At 44.5% G+C, this 18,439-nt stretch overlaps 1 protein-coding gene across 1 annotated transcript in view; it reads right to left on the minus strand.

The window, feature by feature from the left end:
* Positions 1–10,358, minus strand: part of IL18R1 (interleukin 18 receptor 1) — a 49,434-nt gene extending 39,076 nt beyond the window's left edge. Inside the window, exons 1-2 of the mRNA XM_038770280.1 lie at positions 10,306–10,358; positions 6,708–6,837 (exon numbers count right to left, since the gene is read on the minus strand). Of these exons, the coding sequence (XP_038626208.1) occupies positions 6,708–6,774 (67 nt within the window). The 5' untranslated portion in view covers positions 6,775–6,837; positions 10,306–10,358. The remainder of the gene's footprint in view (positions 1–6,707; positions 6,838–10,305) is intronic.
* Positions 10,359–18,439: the final 8,081 nt, after the last annotated feature.

An 18,439-nucleotide genomic window follows, 5' to 3' on the forward strand; every position in this document is an offset into this window, starting at 1 on the left:
GCCTTTGACAATGCTGCGTTCTGCCTGAAAGCTTGAAGTCAAATGCCACAGAGAGACCAGAAGCATTGAAATAAAGAAAGGAGCCATTCTTTTCTAGCAGAAACCTCATAATGATCATAAAACATGAAAGCAAGAGTGGACAATGCTAGAGACAACAAACATCAGACATGACAGCATAGCAAGAGGCAGTTTTGGGGTGGTTACACACTGTAGTGATGACTGTGACCATGCCAGTTTGGCTTTTTCTCTCTTTCACATACACATGCGCATAAACACTCCCATGAATTGAAATGTCAGGGGCATCTTCTTTGAGGATGAAGTTCATATGTGTATATGCACTCACCTCCTCCTCCTCCCTGCCCCTTCTCTTTCTCATACCTGCATACACACTCTCTCTCACACATATAATCTACTGGGTGTGGTCCTGTTTGGCCTTTGAAATCCAAAGGTTTAAAACGGCTAGAAATTGGTGCAAGATCAGTTGACCAATTGAGTCAGTACAACCCCTCCCAATCCTAAAATTCCTTGAGGCAGCCTACAAAAATCTGAGCCTGTCTCAGTTAGGATATAATATCAGCCTAAGGTTAAATAATATGTTGAGACCTAAAGTGGAGGCTACAAAGAGGTTTTCAAACTGAAGCTGTGCAGGATCCCAGGAGGAAAGATTGGGATTGGAAATCCATCTCCTCAAATTGAAATCCCCTAAGAATGGGCTGGAGATTCCAATCGTATTTGGGCAAAAGATAAAATCAGATCTTCAAAGACCGTTAGCAGAATTTGTGCTAAACCAATGGCAGTGAGGGAAGATGAAGACAGAGAGGAGGTGGAGAGAGGGAGAGGAGAGAAGTGTTTAATACAGTGCTTTGCACACAATAAGTGCTCATAAATATGACTGAATGAATGAAAAAGTAACACCAAATTATGCGTCAGATTAGGAAACTGTGAAATGTGCAGTTTTATACATGTGGTAAAATTTTAATTGGATTATTTCTGGAAAGTTGGCGCAGCTATAGGCTCTGATTTTGTAGCTCACTAGAGAATAAAGCATCTTTTAACACTGCACAAATTAAAGTCTAACTACATTAGAAAAAAACAAAAATCCTCAAAGATTGACTGTTTCCTCACATTATCCTGTGTGATACTCATTCATTTACACAGTAACTGAAGATTCCCTGTGACATCTAAAAGTCTTTCTGCCAGTACCTCAAAATCCAAACCATAACATAGTAATCCAGTAAGGAACGGTCAGATTTATCCTGAATTTTATGTGAAATGTCTAATTATACACCCAGTGAACAGGTAATGCTTTGAATGCTTTGAACTACTATCCTTTCTGTCTCACAAGCCTGTGTCTTAGGCACTATCCCCAATTCATCTTCCTCATTCAACCCACATATTCAGTCTGTCACCAAATCCTGTTGGTTTTACATTCACAACATCACTAAAATCTGCTTCTTCCTCTCCATACAAACTGCTACTGCACTTACCCTGCCTTGACTAATGCCTCAGCCTCCTCGCTGACCTCTCTGCCTCATGTCTTTCCCCACTCATTCATTCATTCAATCAGTCATATTTATTGAGCGCTTACTGTGTGCAGAGCACTGTACTAAGCGCTTGGGAAGTCCATACTTTGCTGCCTGGATCTTTTTTTTTAAAAAAAACCCTCCTCATTCCACATCTCCCCATTCTTCAAGAAACTCTAGTGTTTGCCCATTCATCTCCAAATCAAAAATAAACTCCTCACCATCAACTTTAAGGCACTCAATCAGCTTGTTCTCGCCTACATTACCTTGTTGATTTCCTACTATAACCCAGGCCCCATACTTCACACCTCTAATGCCAATTTCCTCTACCTTAACCTCATCTATCTTGCCACCTACTCCTAGCCTTAGCCCACGTCCTTCCTCTAGCCTGGACCTCCCTCCCACTTCATAAATGACAGATCACCATTCTGCCCACCTTCAAAGACATATCAAAATCACTTGTACTTTTCCAAGCACTCTGTACAGTACCCTGTACACAGTAAGGGCTCAATAAATAAATTGATTGATTGATTGGATTTAAAGGACTGCTATATTATTACTGAGTTGCGAGCTGATTCATCCTTAGCAGCAATATAAACATTTCTTCTCTTCAACGTTAAAGCTCAATGCACCTGGCATAAATGCACATGTGGAACCTCTCTAATCAGCCATAAAGCTGTGAACCTATCTCAGGATTCTGTGTTAATTTTTTTCTGAGTTTCATATAACGGGAGCATCAGCAATGTCTCTTCTTCTTGGGACAGGGTCTCTCAAGCCCCTAAACTTCATATCCTAATGAATAGCCCTGAAGCAACCAACATCCCCAGACCCTAGTGGATTTCTACATCACTAAAAATTTCCTTAGTAACAACAAACCATTTTGTTCAGTCATAGAATCTGTGCCTGGAGGGTAATCTAATCTCAATCTAAACCCAATGCAGTTTTAAGGCAAGTCTAAATTTGGGTCAGTAATTTACCTCTGGGTTTCTGATCAAAACTGTTTAACTCTCATGCCTACAGATCCAAAGAGTTTTTTCTGAGTTACTCATTACAACTTCTGAGAAACACTAAAGTAACATCAGCAGAGACTATGAACCCATCTGGACAGTTGAAGCAGCCAAGAGTAATTCCACCTGGTAAATGTTCCTCTCATATAGAAGCAGCATGGCTCAGTGGAAAGAGCGCGGGCTTTGGAGTCAGAGGTCATGGGTTCAAATCCCAGCTCCACCAATTGTCAGCTGTGTGACTTTGGGCAAGTCACTTAACTTCTCTGTGCCTCAGTTACCTCATCTGTAAAATGGGGGATTAAGACTGTGAGCCCCCCCATGGGACAACTTGATCACCTTGTAACCTCCCAAGCACTTAGAACAGTGCTTTGCACATAATAAGTGCTTAATAAATGCCATTATTATTATTATTATTATTATATAGATCCATTCTATTTCTAGCTAACAACAAACCTGGGCTGATGTCACAACTGGCTCCTGAAAAACTGCCATTATTGGTCAGAACCAGTTTTCCTATGGGGACGATACTGGACAATACTGAATTTCCCTAACCAAAGCTGTTTAAAGCAGGGCATCCAGAACAACCCAGAATATTGTACTTAATTATAAATGAGTAATATTGAATTTATTTCAAGTCATTGAGGATTAACAGTAGGCTAGCAAGTGTTAGTTCATCAGAAGTAAAATAGATCTATTATTGAGACTATCTGGTGAACAGGTAAGCCACCCCCCTTGAAAATTACCCCCTTATTTCCAGGTCTAATTGTGACTTTTAGAGTTATTTTGCCATTTCCCCACTTGGCTCCTTTATGGCTTCCTTCTCTCTACAACCTCCAACAAAGTCCGGGAAAAATACTGCCTCCCAGAAGTCAAGGGACCTAAAGTGCACTTTAGGACTATTACCCTAAGTCCACCCTACTGAAATCACCACCACTTAACCCATCTTCAAAGCCTTACTAAAATTACATCTGCAGAAAACCTCCCTCTCTCACCTCCCCACCTTATTCCCCTTCCTACTGCTTATTCCCTAATCACTTGGGTACTCACCCTATCCTCTCGGTTAATTCCCCCTAACTGTAATTTACTTCAGTGTCTGTTTCCCCCACTAGACTGTAAAAACCTTGAAGGCTGGGATCACATCCACACATCCTCTATGGTATGCCTGTGCTCTGAACACAGTCCGTGCTTAGCAAATACTTTTGATTGACAAAAGTCAAAATTGATGTGTTGAAAAGTTAAAACAGGGTGCAAATTTTGAAGTTTTCTGAGTGTCATTCATTGTAACTTGAAACACTTTCTGTTCAGGACTGCCTGAGGTATCCAACCATACATGTTGATTCTGATGACTGAGCAGTGTAATTTCAACATGTAGTTTTGCCCCAGGACCAGAGGAAAAGTTATATTCATCATTATATATTTGGGAGTTAACGATAAAATATCCTCAGAAAATCAGCCCGAGAGGGATTTGAAGGAGATCTCCACATCACTCAGTAAATGACTAGAGATATAACTTCCTTTCCGAAAACAGCCCAAAACCAAAAAAAAAAAAAAAAAAGCCCAGAATTCCAGAAGTCTCTCCAGCCCACCATCCTATCCGGTGTCATTGTCAAGGAAGAAGCCATTTTATGAAGCAGAGAAGGTCTTTTTTTGAGGGAAGAAATTCATTCATTCATTCATTCAATCGTATTTATTGAGCACTTACTGTGTGCAGAGCACTGTACCAAGCGCTTGGGAAGTACAAGTTGGCAACATATAGAGATGGTCCCTACCCAACAGCGGGCTCACAGTCTAGAAGGGATGACTGGTGATACTCAAAAATGCTATTGATTGATTATCTGGGAACTAATTATCCAATTGGTGGATGATCTAATCTGGCCTCTTTGTCTTTCCTTCTCTTTCTCCTGCCTCCTATAATCTGGCTAATTCACTGGTTATTGGCACCTCTATTATGCAGGATGAGTAGGGGAAGAGAGCAGAGTGAAATTCAATTTCTTCAATATGACCATGCAAGAGTTCAAATTTGGTGGCATTGAAATAAATAAATATGAGGTTTGATAGATTCCCTGGGCATTTAATTTAACCGAGCTATCACTATCCTTTAATTACCACAGGTCATGGAGAGGCACCACCTTTCTGTGTTACTTATCCTCACTGCTTCCTTGCTTTCTTCATGCTCATACTTCCTCCTGGGCCTGAGATTCATACTGCTACAGCCCTTCCCTGCTGAGTTTCTCAAAATATTTTATGAGGGTGGATGAAACTGAGGCAGGAGAGAAAATAAAAAAGTGGAGCATGAATTCAAGGCTATAGCCATCACAGATTCAGTACCGAGTTCTTTCACTCGTCATCCTTCTCCCTGACCCTTCTAGCCAATTTAAGGTTGCCTGAAATGTCCCGTCACTCCTGAGTCATACTATTTCCTATATGGGGTATCTCAGCATATATGGAATACCCTACCTCAGGACCCACTGCAGACTAAAGGAAGAACAAGAAGCAAATTCTGACCCTTCAACTAGCTTGTTTTCCTTACTGCACTGCATTGTTCCTCACTATTAGTGCCACTGCCTAGCTAGACTGATCTAGTGCTTGAGGAACTGGGCTGGTCTGTGCTTACTTTCTTTCTCCATTTCTTTTCTGTTTCTCATTTCTTTACACCACATTGTTTCTGGAGATGCTGAAATAGGAGGAGCTATTAGTCTCAGAATCTCACCTGGAACACAAACTATTTCACAGAAGAATGAGGAATCAGAGGAGTGAAAAGGATCTTAAGAGGCAACATACACTAAGTTCCCATTTGGACTATTTGTACCTAAGGAGACTCTTCTAAATACACATTTCATACATTCTACCAGGAAGTTCTTCCTCATAGCTAACCAAATCCCCTTTTGCTGCAACTTAAGTCTATTTTTCTCTTACTCTGTCTTTGGAGGGTTTGCAAGGGAGCTGTAGTCTTCAATAAGGAATGGAGGGTGATTAGAGGGGAGAAAGAATAGGTGATATCATACTCCCCTTCTAGATAGTAAAGCTCACTGAGGGCAGGGAATGTGTCTATCAACCCTATTTTATTGTATCAACCAATCAGTCAATGGTATTTATTGATAGCTTACTATGCTCAGAGCACTGTACTTGGAAGAGTACAACAGAACAGAATGAGCAGACATGTTCCCTGCCCATAATGAGCTGACAGTGTAGAGGGGGAGACAGAAATTAATGTGAATAAATAAATAATTCATAATATATAATTTAAAGATATGTACAGAAGTGCTGTGGGATTGGGGGTGGGGACTAATGTGAAATATCTAAAGGTCATAGATCCAAGTGCATAGATAATGCAGATGGGAGATTCAGGGAAAAGATGGCTTAATCGAGGAAGGCCTCTTGGAAAAGATGTGACCTTTACAATGCTTTGAAGATGGAGGGAGTGGTTGCCCGGTGTGTGTGGAGGGAAGAGGGAGTCCCAGGCTAGGAATAGGATGTGGGATAGGGGTCGGCGATGAGACAGATAAGATTAGGGCACAGTGAGTAAACTGGTGCTAAAGGAGCGGAACGTGCGGGCTGGGCTGTAGTAGGAGATTAGTGAGGGGAAGTAGGACGGGGCAAGCTGATTGAGTGCTTTAAAGTCAATGGTAAGGAGTTTCTCTTTTATGCAGAGGTGGATCAGCAGACTTCGGAGGTTCTTGAGGAGTGGGAAGGCATGGACTGAACATTGCCATTGATTGCATTCTCCCAAGCGCTTAGCCCCATGCTCTGCACATAATAAATGCTCAATAATTGATTGAGTGATCGACTGATTGGTGCATACATGGAGGCCACACAAGACTAGTAGTCAGGAGATCTGATTCTGCCACTGGTCTACTCAGTTTCCTCATCTATAAGGTAGGGATAAGATACTTACTTCCACTGAGAGCCCCGTGTAAGGTAGAAACAAGATCAGAACTAAATATCTTGTATGTAGGACAGCTTCTAGCTCCATGTTTTGGCACACAATAAGCACTTCATAATACCATTATTATTTGTAGCACTCAAGATGATGCCCATTTTGTTTCACGATTTTATGAAAGATAATAACACTGATGAATGAGGATTAGCTTGTGGTCTCCCATGTACCCTAGGTAATTTTCTAACATTCTAAATACAATTGGAAGCCTTGACAAATCTACCCACTTTTATTACTCACCAGGGGTGGCTTTGTGCATAAGCATGAAAAGGAAAGAGATCAGCATTCTCCAAGGCATGGCTGCCATCAGTTGGCAGCTGCTTCTCAAGGAAAGCAGGCACTAGAGGTTCAACCTTGATGGAAAGGGCCCCTGGAAAATACAACAAGATCATAAAATCTTGGACTCTCCTTCTCTCAAATTTTTATTGGACTTCACTAGCCCTGGTCTGTCATTCAACAACAGTCACCCAAAAGAATCTACTCAGGCTCAACATGTGCATAAAGTCACTCTATTTTCTGGCCTCAAACAGTTGAGTCATATGATAGGTGTGAATATCAGAAGCCTGGAAGAGCAAAACCATAAATGCTGCAGATTAAAATTTCAATTAAATTTTTATAACACAGTCTTAACATTCCAGGGTCCAATTGATTTTAAATCTAGAGTAACTTCTCCTGGATCTTGAAGAAAACTGAATCTTAAATCTCTAAATAATGCCACCAAGAAGTAAACCCAGAATAGAACCTTGAGCACTCAATAGACCAGTGGCAGAGTCAGATCTCCTGACAGCTAGTCCTGTGTGACCTCCACGTATTGTTGTAGTGTCCTCAAGGATTTTCCCTCTGTGACCCAGATTATCCTGCCATCCATCTCTCAGACAGTCCAGGACCTGAAAAGAAGCAGCATGGCTTAGTGGAAAGAGAACGGGCTGGGGAGTCAGAGGTTTTGGGTTCTAATCTATCTATCTCTCTAATCTATCCTAATCCCCCTCGACCTCTCAGATGCCTTCGACATTGTGGACCACCCCCTTCTCCTCAACATGCTATCCAACCTTGGCTTCACAGACTCCGTCCTCTCCTGGTACTCCTCTTATCTCTCTGGTCATTCATTCTCAGTCTCTTTTGCAGGCTCCTCCTCCCCCTCCCACCACCTTACTGTAGGGGTTCCTCAAGGGTCAGTTCTTGGTCCCCTTCTGTTCTCGATCTACACTCACTCTCTTGGTGACTTCATTCGCTCCCACAGCTTCAACTATCATCTCTACGCTGACACCCAAATCTACATCTCTGCCCCTGCTCTCTCTCCCTCCCTCCAGGCTCGCATCTCCTCCTGCCTTCAGGACATCTCCATCTGGATGTCTGCCTGCCACCTAAAACTCAACATGTCCAGGACTGAACTCCTTGTCTTCCCTCCCAAACCCTGCCCTCTCCTGACTTTCCCGTCACTGTTGACGGCACTACCATCCTTCCTGTCTTACAAGCCCGCAACCTTGGTGTCATCCTCGACTCCGCTCTCTCGTTCACCCCTCACACCCAAGCCGTCACCAATACCTGCCGGTCTCAGCTCCACAACATTGCCAAGATCCACCCTTTCCTCTCCATCCAAACCACTACCCTGCTCGTTCAAGCTCTCATCCTATCCCATGGACTACTGTATCAGCCTCCTCTCTGATCTCCCATCCTCCTGTCTCTCTCCACTTCAATCCATACTTCACGCCACTGCCCGGATTGTCTTTGTCCAGAAACGCTCTGGGCATGTTACTCCCCTCCTCAAAAATCTCCAGTGGCTACCAATCAACCTGCGCATCAGGCAGAAACTCCTCACCTTTGGCTTCAAGGCTCTCCATCACCTCGCCCCCTCCTACCTCACCTCCCTTCTCTCCTTCTACAGCCCAGCCCACATCCTCCACTTCTCTGCCGCTAATCTCCTCACCGTGCCTTGTTCTTGCCTGTCCCGCCATCAACCCCCAGCCCACGTCATCCCCCTGGCCTGGAATGCCCTCCCTCCCCACATCCATCAAACTAGCTCTCTTCCTCCCTTCAAGGCCCTACTGAGAGCTCACCTCCTCCAGGAGGCCTTCCCAGACTGAGCCCCCTCTTTCCTCTCTCCCTCCTCCCCCTCTCCATCCCCCCACCTTACCTCCTTCCCTTCCCCGCAGCACCTGTATATATGTATATATGTGTGTACGTATTTATTACTCTATTTTACTTGTACATATTCTATTTATTTTATTTTGTTAATATGTTTTGTTTTGTTCTCTGTCTCCCCCTTCTAGACTGTGAGCCCACTGTTGGGTAGGGACCGTCTCTATATGTTGCCAACCTGTACTTCCCAAGTGCGTAGTACAGTGCTCTGCACACAGTAAGCACTCAATAAATACGATTGAATGAATGAATGAATAATCCCCGCTCCACCACTTGTCCCCTTTGTGACATTGGGCAAGTCACTTAACTTCTCTGTGCCTCAGTTCCCTCATCTGTAAAATGGGGATTAAGGCTGTGAGCCCCATGAGGGACAACCAGATAACCATGTATCTACCCCAGCGCTTAGAACAGTGCTTGGCACATAGTAAGTGCTTAACAAATACCATCACTATTATTACTATTAAAGAAACTGGTAACATGCCGAGGTAGGGAATTCCAGGTGCAAAGGGGGAAGCCGGGAATGGTATTGCTTGCTTTGCCTTTGATGTCCCTCTGGGGGAGAATGACAGGAGCCAGGGGTGGATAGTGCAACCATCACAGAAGGGGGCGGCAGGGACAGGAGAACAAGACTGGGAGAAGGAGAGGAGAGGGAGGAGAGAAGGAGGAGGAGGAAGAAAGGAGGAGGAGGAGGAGGAGGAGGAGAGGGAGGAGAGAAGGAGGAGGAGGAGGAAGAGGAGGAGAGAAGGAGGAGAGGAGAGAGGGAGAGGAGGAGGAGGAGGAAGAGGAGAAAAGAAGGAGAAAGAGGAGAGGAGAGAGAGGGGAGGAGGAGAAGGAGGGGGAAGAGGAGGAAAGAAGGAGGAGGAGGATGAAAGAGGGAGAGGAGGAGAAGGAGGAAGAGGAGGAAAGAAGGAGAAAGAGGAGAGGAGAGGGAGGAGAGGAGGAGGAGAAGGAAGAGGAGGAGGAGAGGAGGAGGAGGAGAAGGAGGAGGGGGAAGAGGAGGAAAGAAGGAGGAGGAGGAAGAGAGAAGAGGGAGAGGAGGAGGAGGAGAAGGAAAGAAGGAGGAGAAGGAAAGAAGGAGGAGAAGGAAAGAAGGAGGAGAAGGAGGAAGAGGAGAAGGAGGAAGAGGAGGAGAAGGAAGAGGAGGAGAAGGAAGAGGAGGAGAAGGAGGAAGAGGAGGAGAAGGAGGAAGAGGAGGAAAGAAGGAGGAGGAGGATGAAAGAGGGAGAGGAGGAGAAGGAGGAAGAGGAGGAAAGAAGGAGAAAGAGGAGAGGAGAGGGAGGAGAGGAGGAGGAGAAGGAAGAGGAGGAGGAGAGGAGGAGGAGGAGAAGGAGGAGGGGGAAAAGGAGAAAAGAAGGAGGAGGAGGAAGAGAGAAGAGGGAGAGGAGGAGGAGGAGAAGGAAAGAAGGAGGAGAAGGAGGAAGAGGAGGAGAAGGAAGAGGAGGAGAAGGAGGAAGAGGAGGAGAAGGAGGAAGAGGAGGAGAAGGAGGAAGAGGAGGAGAAGGAGGAAGAGGAGGAGAAGGAAGAGGAGGAGGAAATGAGGAGGAGGAGGGGGAAGAGGAGGAAAGAAGGAGGAGGAAGAGAGAAGAGGGAGAAGAGGAGGAGGAGAAGGAGAGAAGGAGGAGAAGGAAGAGGAGGAGAAGGAAGAGAAGGAGTAGGAGGAGGAGGAGGAGGAGGAGGGCGAGGAGTGGGCTCCGCTTACCTGAGCCCCCGCTTCGGGGAAGGAGCAGAGCTGCCTGCAGACAGCCGGGGAGACGGCGGAGAGAGGCGACAGGCTCGTGCAGAAAGGGAAAGGAAGCAGCGCTGAACGCCGCCGCTCCGTTGGAGAAACCCATTCTCCCCCGGGGCCTGGAGGGGCGGGGGCTGCAAGGGCGGGGCCTGGGGGGCACAAGCCCCGCCCACCCCCCGCCTGGCGAGGTGCCCGCCCGCCACCTGCTGAAACCACCTGCCGGGGACATTCCCTCGCCCTGCCCCTCCGCAGCACCAGTTTTCTACCCCGTCTCCATCCTCCAGTTTTTTTGCCTTCCCCATCCATTCACGCCCAATCTGGGCCCTTCTATTCCCCTTCCACCATCCGCCCTCCATCCCTCTCTCACACTGGCCATCTCTTCCCAGGCATGCTCCCACCCAATCCAAGCTCCATCTCCCTCACCCTCTCACTCCTTCCCAATCCTCCCCTTTGCCACTCTTTCTCCTCAGTCGTCCCTTTGCTGCCTCCCAATTGCCCCTACTCTCACCCCTTCCATCCTATGCCCCCCTCCTCTCCTTCTTCAGTCAATACTTTCTCATTTTCCTCATCCCCTCTCGATCTCCCCTCCAGTCTTCCATCTCCCCGTTCCAACCTTCCTCCTCACCTCCCCGGTTCAGACTCTTCACACCGGCAATCTGGGTCCAATTCCTGCTGCATCACAGTGGACAAAAACAGTGGAGAGAAATTCACAAACAACCCTGTGCCTTCTGTACTGTAGATTTGGGCTTTCTTTAAAGTGCTGGTATAAACTGGCATGCTCACTGCAGCCATCAATCAATGAATCAATCAGCAAAATTATTGAACATCTATTGAACATCTAGAAGCAGCATGGCGTAGTGGATAGAGGACAGACCTGGGAATCAGAAAGTCATGGGTTCTAATCGCAACTCCACCACTTGTGTGCTGTGTGACCTTAGGCAAGTCACTTCACTTCTCTGGGCTTCAGTTACCTCATTTATAAAATGGGGATTGAGACTGTGAGCCCCACGTGGGACTGGGGCTGTGTCCAACCCTACCTGCTTGTATCCACCCCAGTGTTTAGTACAGTGCCTGGCACATAGTTAAGCACTTAACAAATACTATATTATTATTATTGTGTAGCGAGAGCACCGAACCATACTAAGCACTTGGGAGAGCTTAATAAAGAGCTACTGATGATCATCAATCCTAACCAAGACAACCAGGAGCATCAACAGACTTACATCTCTAAGTAGTGTGGAGCAGCAGTGTGGCTTAGTGGAAAGAGCAGGGGTTTGGGAGTCAAAGGTCATGGGTTCTAATCCCAACTCCGCCACTTGTCAGTTGTGTGACTTTGGGCAAGTCACTTAATAATAATGATAATAATGATGGTATTTGTTAAGTGCTTACTATGTGCCAAGCACTGTTCTGAGCACTGGGGTAGAAACAAGGTAATCAGTTGTCCCACGTGGGGCTCACAGTCTTAATCCCCAATTTACAAATAAGGTAACTGAGGCACAGAGAAGTTAAGTGACTGGTCCGAAGTCACACAGCTGACAAGTGGCAGAGCCAGCATTAGAACGCATGACCTCTGACTCCCAAGGCCACGCTCTTTCCACTGAACCACGCTGCTTATCAACTTCTCTCTGCCTCTGTTACCTCATCTGTAAAATGGGGATTAAGACTGTGAGCCCCACTTGGGACAACCTGATTACCTTGTATCTACTCCAGCACTTGGAACAGTGCTCGGCACACAGTAAGTGCTTAACAAATACCATCATAATCTCTAGACTGTAAACTCATCTCTATACTGCAAGCTCATTGTGGGAAGGGAATGTGTCTACTAACTCTGTTGTATTGTACAATCCCAAGCACTTAGTATGGTGCTCTGCACACTTAGTATGGTGCTCTGCACACAGTAAGTGCTCAGTAATACCATTGATGGATTGATTGATTGGTCAATACCATTAATTGATCATTGATTGAAGCCTACACAATTTTTTAAAAATAATAGTAAAAGCATGGAAAATGTAATAAGCAAGTGAAGTATTGCATTGAACTATACGTGAGTGCGCTGAGTGGCCGTTGGTATAACATAAAAGAGGGTGATGGAAAGTAGTGATCACTTCCTGGAGTAGGTGGGATTTCAGAAGCATTTTGAGAATGGAATGGTGGTGGCCTATCTTAAGGAAGAAGGAGTTCTAGGCAGGGGGAAAGGAGTAAGCAAGGGGTTGGAGGTGGGATTGCTGAGATTGGTGTTCAGTAAATAGGCTATTTTGGGAGTGAAAAAGAGCACTGGATGGGCACTAGAGGTAAAGACGGGGTGAGGGATATTGCTAGGGGAAGTCTTGGAGGGGACAAGATGGAATCACTGAATATCTTTTAGGGATTCTCCAATGTGGCTGAGAGAAACATCAGGCAATTTGCAGCCTTGCCTCCATGAGTGATCTCAGCCTCCACTACTCAACTGCCTGCCCCTGGCATGCTGCAAGAAGGAGAGCAGACACTACAGCAGGAGGCCTCATATAACCATATGTGGTAGCCATTGCCTAGGCTTCAGGAATGACATAGACCCTGCCCTGAATCACGAGGAGCCTGAAATTCTTCTTTCTAGGCAGAGGTCCCAAAATAATAATATTAATATTAATATTAATAATAATAATAATAATAATAATATTTGTTAAGCACTTACTATGTGTCAAACACAGTTCTAAGAGCTGGGGCAGGTACGAACTAATTAGATTGGACACAGTCCCTGTCCCACATGAGGCTCACAGTTTTAGTCCACATTTGACAGATCAGGGAACTGAGGCACAGAGAAATTATGTGACTTGCCCAAGGTCACAGAGCAGACTAGTGGCAGAGCTGAGATTAGAGCTCATGTCCTTCCTACTCCCAGGCCCTTGCTTTATCCAATAGACCATGTGTATCATGCATTTGTCCTTGTCCCCTAGGCTGTTTTAAACATGCTTTGTTGTTTCACTGCTCTGGATGCGTCTCTCTCCAGTCCCCTCTCCCAGCAATATTCCTACATTGGGGACCCCTAGAGGGATAAGGTTCATATCTAATTCCCACATGTATGCTCTTTCTCAGGCACAGTACAGTGTTTAACACATGGAAGTACTTAGTAAGTACTACTTCTACTACAAGGGTGAGCTGCTGGCTCACAGCCCTTAATTATCTTGGCTATAGAAGCTTTTTTTTTACCCCTTGCTAGAGGATAACATGCTTTCACAATCAGAGAATGCACAATTGCAGTTTGAACTACGTCAAAGTCACCTTTGACAAAGGACTAACAAAGATTCAGTGAGACCATTGCTACATCTGGAATCAGGAACTGAATCAGAGAACCATTCAACGTTTTTCCAACTCTGACACAATCACCCCAATCAATCATTGGTACATACTGAACACTTACTGTGTGCAGAGCACTGTAATAAATGTTTGGGAGAGTAGAGTACAACAGAGTCAGTAGACACATTCTCTACCCACCATGAGTTTACAAGAACGAGAGACAGACATTAATATAAACAAACACTTTTTGGATTTGTACTTAAGTTCTGTGGGACTGAGAGTAGGGTGGATACCAAATGCCCAAAGGAAATGGATCCAAGCACAAAGATGGCACAGAAGGGAAGGGAGTTGGTTTAGTCAGGGGATGACAGAGTACAGTGTCTTAGAGCCCGAACAGAGTCCATCCAACCATGGTGAATCCAAAGACCAGGATTTAGAGATAGCTAATATTGCGTCAACAAACCACAAAAAATATTCTAAACTTCTGGACCTACACTTCCTCCTACCATTTATGTAAACATTCCTTAAGGATTCAAATATTGCCAGCACCCAGACTTTGTGACTGACATCTGCAAAGGTGTCTCTGAAGATTTCCACTTGAGCACTCATAATCGAGTTGCCTTTGGTTCCACCCCATATCTGGCATTGACACCAACTGAATCAGGGCATCCTTGTTTCGAAGCAGGCAGGAAAGTGGACCCTGGAGGAAGGAGGAATATAATCAGGCTACTCTTTCCTGCTCTGTAGGCTTAGGTCAGAGCCTAGATTCCTCAAAGGGTGGCTTCTTCTGTTTCAAACACTCCTGCTTTCACTCCCCAGGGGTGGAAGAGGATAATCTTAAGGGCTGTGGAGACAGAGAGTTTTCCCTATTGACTGAAGAATGAATACAAGCAATCAGCTTCTGCCATTCAATATTGCTCTGGCTTAATACCTAGCAACCACCATTATTGAAATGAGTTTTCAAGGGGAACCACAGGAACACAAAACAGTCCAGAGTTTTCCAATATGAATATGTTAAAGAGCATTCTGATTGAACTATTTCCTGGGTGGAGTCAGTTTCTGTTTAGGCGGTCATTAGGATTAATGATACTGATTTTTCATCCCACTCATCCAGTTCCAGGAAACAGCTGACATTTTACAGGGTAGAAGCCCTTTGTGAGCTTGTGTTTTTCCCATAAAATTTACTGAGGGCCCACACAACACTGCACAGTCATATCTAGGGAAAAACCACCCCATGATCCAACCACCCAACACCTATGCCCAAACAGCCTCGAAGTTCTAACATGTCTACTTGTTTTGTTTTGTTGTCTGTCTCCCCCTTCTAGACTGTGAGCCCTTTGTTGGGTAGGGATTGTCTCTGTTGCCAAATTGTACTTTCCAAGTGCTTAGTACAGTGCTCTGCACACAGTAAACGCTCAATAAATGCAATTGAATGAATGAATGAATAATAAGTAAATCCTTTCCCAATGCCTCCTAACCATGTTGATATTAAGCAATCATAAAGAATGAGTCTTGGATCAGGGTCTCTCTGCTCACAATTTAAGTGCTTAGTATAGTGCTCTGCACACAGTAAGTGCTTAATAAATATGATTGAATGAATTTGCATGAGATTACAGAACATTGATAAGAAAAGCAGATTTTGAACTGGAAAGGCATCTTCAATTAGAAATGGATGATGCAAACAATAATAAATTCATCACATTTCATTCTGAAGAATTGCCGTCAACAGGGACCGCAGTGACTGTTCAACAAAGAATTGTTGATCTTCTACCTCATTATAGATTCTCAAGCCTGAGGAAGAAGTAGTTAGAATTTCTCTGGCACAAAAAAAATTTGCATTAATTTTCAAGAAGTCAGATTAATTGAAAAGTGTGGTGGTCTCAGAAGTGGTGGACTCAGAAGAAACAGATGGAAAGGAGAGTTCAGTAGTGTAGAGAATTGAATTATAAAGGCTTCTGCTCAACCTGAACTGGACAAATCTATTTTCTAAAACTAAAAATCCACTTCCCATTAAGTATAACTAGCATCATCATCACTGTGGTATCTGTTAAGCACTTACTATGTCCAGGTCTGGGCTAAGACCTGGGGTAGATCAATTAATCAATAATTCATTCAATGGTATTTATTGAGTGCTTACTTTGTGCAGACCACTGTGCTAAGTGCTTGGGAGAGTACAACACGACAGAGTTGGTACGATCAGATTTGACACAGTCCCTGCCTGACGTGCGACTCACAGCCTATGGTGAAGGAAGAACGGGTATTCAATCCCCATTTTACAGATAAGAAAGCTAAGGCACAGAGAAAGAGAAGCAGCATGGCTCAGTGGAAAGGGCATGGGATTTGGAGTCAGAGGTCATGGATTCAAATCACTGCTCCACCACTTGTCAGCTGTGTGACTTTGGGCAAGTCACTTCACTTCTCTGTGCCTCAGTTACCTCATCTGTAAAATGGGGATGAAGACTGTGAGCCCCCCATGGGACAACCTGACCATCTTGTAACCTCCCCAGCGCTTAGAACAGTGCTTTACAAATAGTAAGTGCTTAATAAATGCCATCATTATTATTATAATAATAATGAATAATGATAATGAACGGCATGTCCAATCTCACACAACTGGCAGTTAGCAGAGCCAGGATTAGAACCCTGAAATTGAAATTAGAGGTAAAGTTGAAATTTGAACTCAGGTCTTCTGACTACAAGGCCTGTGTTTTTTACCTCTAAGCCACACTGTTTCTCTTTGTAATTTATACTGAAGGACAATGCCTTAATCATATATGCATATGCCTATTAATGTACATTCTCCATCTATCTATACACAAATTATTTTCTTATTCTATCCTATTCTATTCTATTCTATTTTCCATCTATACCCACTCCCTTGGAGAACTCATTCACTCACATGTCTTCAACTACCACTAATATGCGGATGATTCCCAAATCTACATCTCCAGCCTGATCTTTCTCCCTCTCTCAAGTCTCATATTTCCTCCTGCCCTCAAGACATCTCTATTTGGATGTCCTGCCATCACCTCACACTTAACAAATCAAAAACAAAATTCTTCCTCCTGCCCAAATCTTGTCCTTCTCCTGACTTTCCCATCACTGTAGACAGCACAGGTATCATCCTTCCTGTCTCACAAGCCCATGAACATGACATTTTCCTTGACTCTTCTCTCTCACTCAACCCACATATTCAATCTATCACTAAATCCTGTCGGTTCAACCTCCACAACATTGCTAAAATCTGTCCTTTGCTCTCTATCCAAACTGCTATCTCATTAATCCAAGTATTTATCCTATCTTACTTCATTGTAACAGCCTCCTTGCTGACCTCTCTGCCCCCTGTCTCTCCCCACTCCAATCCATACTTCACTCTGCTGCCCAAATCATTTTTCTACAAAAACATTCAGTCCATGTTTCCCCACTCATCAAGAACCTCCAGTGGTTCCCATTCACCTCTGCATCAATCAGAAACTCCTTACCATTAGCTTTAAAGAACTCCAACACCTTGCCCAATCCACCTCACTTAGCTACTCTCCCACTACAACCCAGACCACACACTTCGCTTCTTTAATGCCAACCTACTTATACCTCAATCCCATCTATCTTGCTGCCAACCTTCATTCAATCATATGTATTGAGCACTTACTGTGTGCAGAGTACTGTACTAAGCGTTTGATCTCTCTCCCATATCTTGCCTCTGGACTGGAACACCCTCTCTTTTCATATCTGACAGGCAATTTCTCTTCCCCCATTCAAAGCCTTATTCAGGACATCTTCCCCAAGACTTCTACCCTGACTAAGCCTTCATTTCCTTTTTATCATTCCCTTCTGCATCACCCTGACTTGCTCCCTATATTCATGTCCCCTCCCAGCCCCACACCACTTACATACATATCTGTAATTTATTTATTTATATTAATGTCTGTCTCCCCCTCTAGACTGTAAGCTCATTGTGGACAGGGAATGTGTCTGTTATACTGTTATAGTATAGTCTCCTAAAAGGCTTAGTACAGTGCTCTGTGCACAATAGGCACTCAGTAAATATGACTGATTGATAGTATATTAACCCATGTTAATGATAATTGTGATATTTGCTTACTTTCTGCTAACCACTGTGCTAAGTGCTGGGATAGATACACAATAATCAAATCGGCCACAGTCCCCCAAGTTTATTAACATGGAAGCCAAGCCTAAAGGTCAGTGGAAGCAATTGTCTCTATGACCCAAAGATTGGGGTGGGAGAAGCTGGGGGAGGAAACACTATCATATTCATCCCTTCCCCTGTCACTTAAACCTCTCACTTCTTTACCGTCTGGCCTTCTCCCCTCCCTACCACAAATTATTTTTGAAAGACAGTGCCTACCTAGTTGACCTTCTACAATCAGTACCACAGAAGGGAGGCTCTGAGTGAGGCCAAGGTGACGGAGGTCTAGAATGGAGGGTGGAGCTTGTACAAGCTTCCTTATGTTTGAAGGCAAAATGATTACCTCAACTCTAGGGCTGAGAGCCGAAGGATGGGGGAAGTAGGGAAGGGAACAGAGAATGGGCAGGGGATGACATTCAGAAGTTAGTGCTCATGGGATTTAAATATTATCTGAGAAACAGTGTGGCTTAGAGAAGAAGTGTGGCTTAATGAGAAAAGCCCTGGCTTGGGAGTCAGAGGTCATGTGTTCTAATCCCAGCTCTGCTGCTTGTCAGCTGTGTGACACTGGGCAAGTCACTTAATTTCTCTGGGCCTCAGTTACCTCATCTGTAAAATGGGGATGAAGACTGTGAGCCCTACATGGGATAATCTGATTACCTTGTATCTACCCCAGTGCTTAGAACAGTG

Source organism: Tachyglossus aculeatus, chromosome 2, assembly GCF_015852505.1.
Source record: "Tachyglossus aculeatus isolate mTacAcu1 chromosome 2, mTacAcu1.pri, whole genome shotgun sequence".
In the NCBI taxonomy this organism is placed as follows: domain Eukaryota; kingdom Metazoa; phylum Chordata; class Mammalia; order Monotremata; family Tachyglossidae; genus Tachyglossus; species Tachyglossus aculeatus.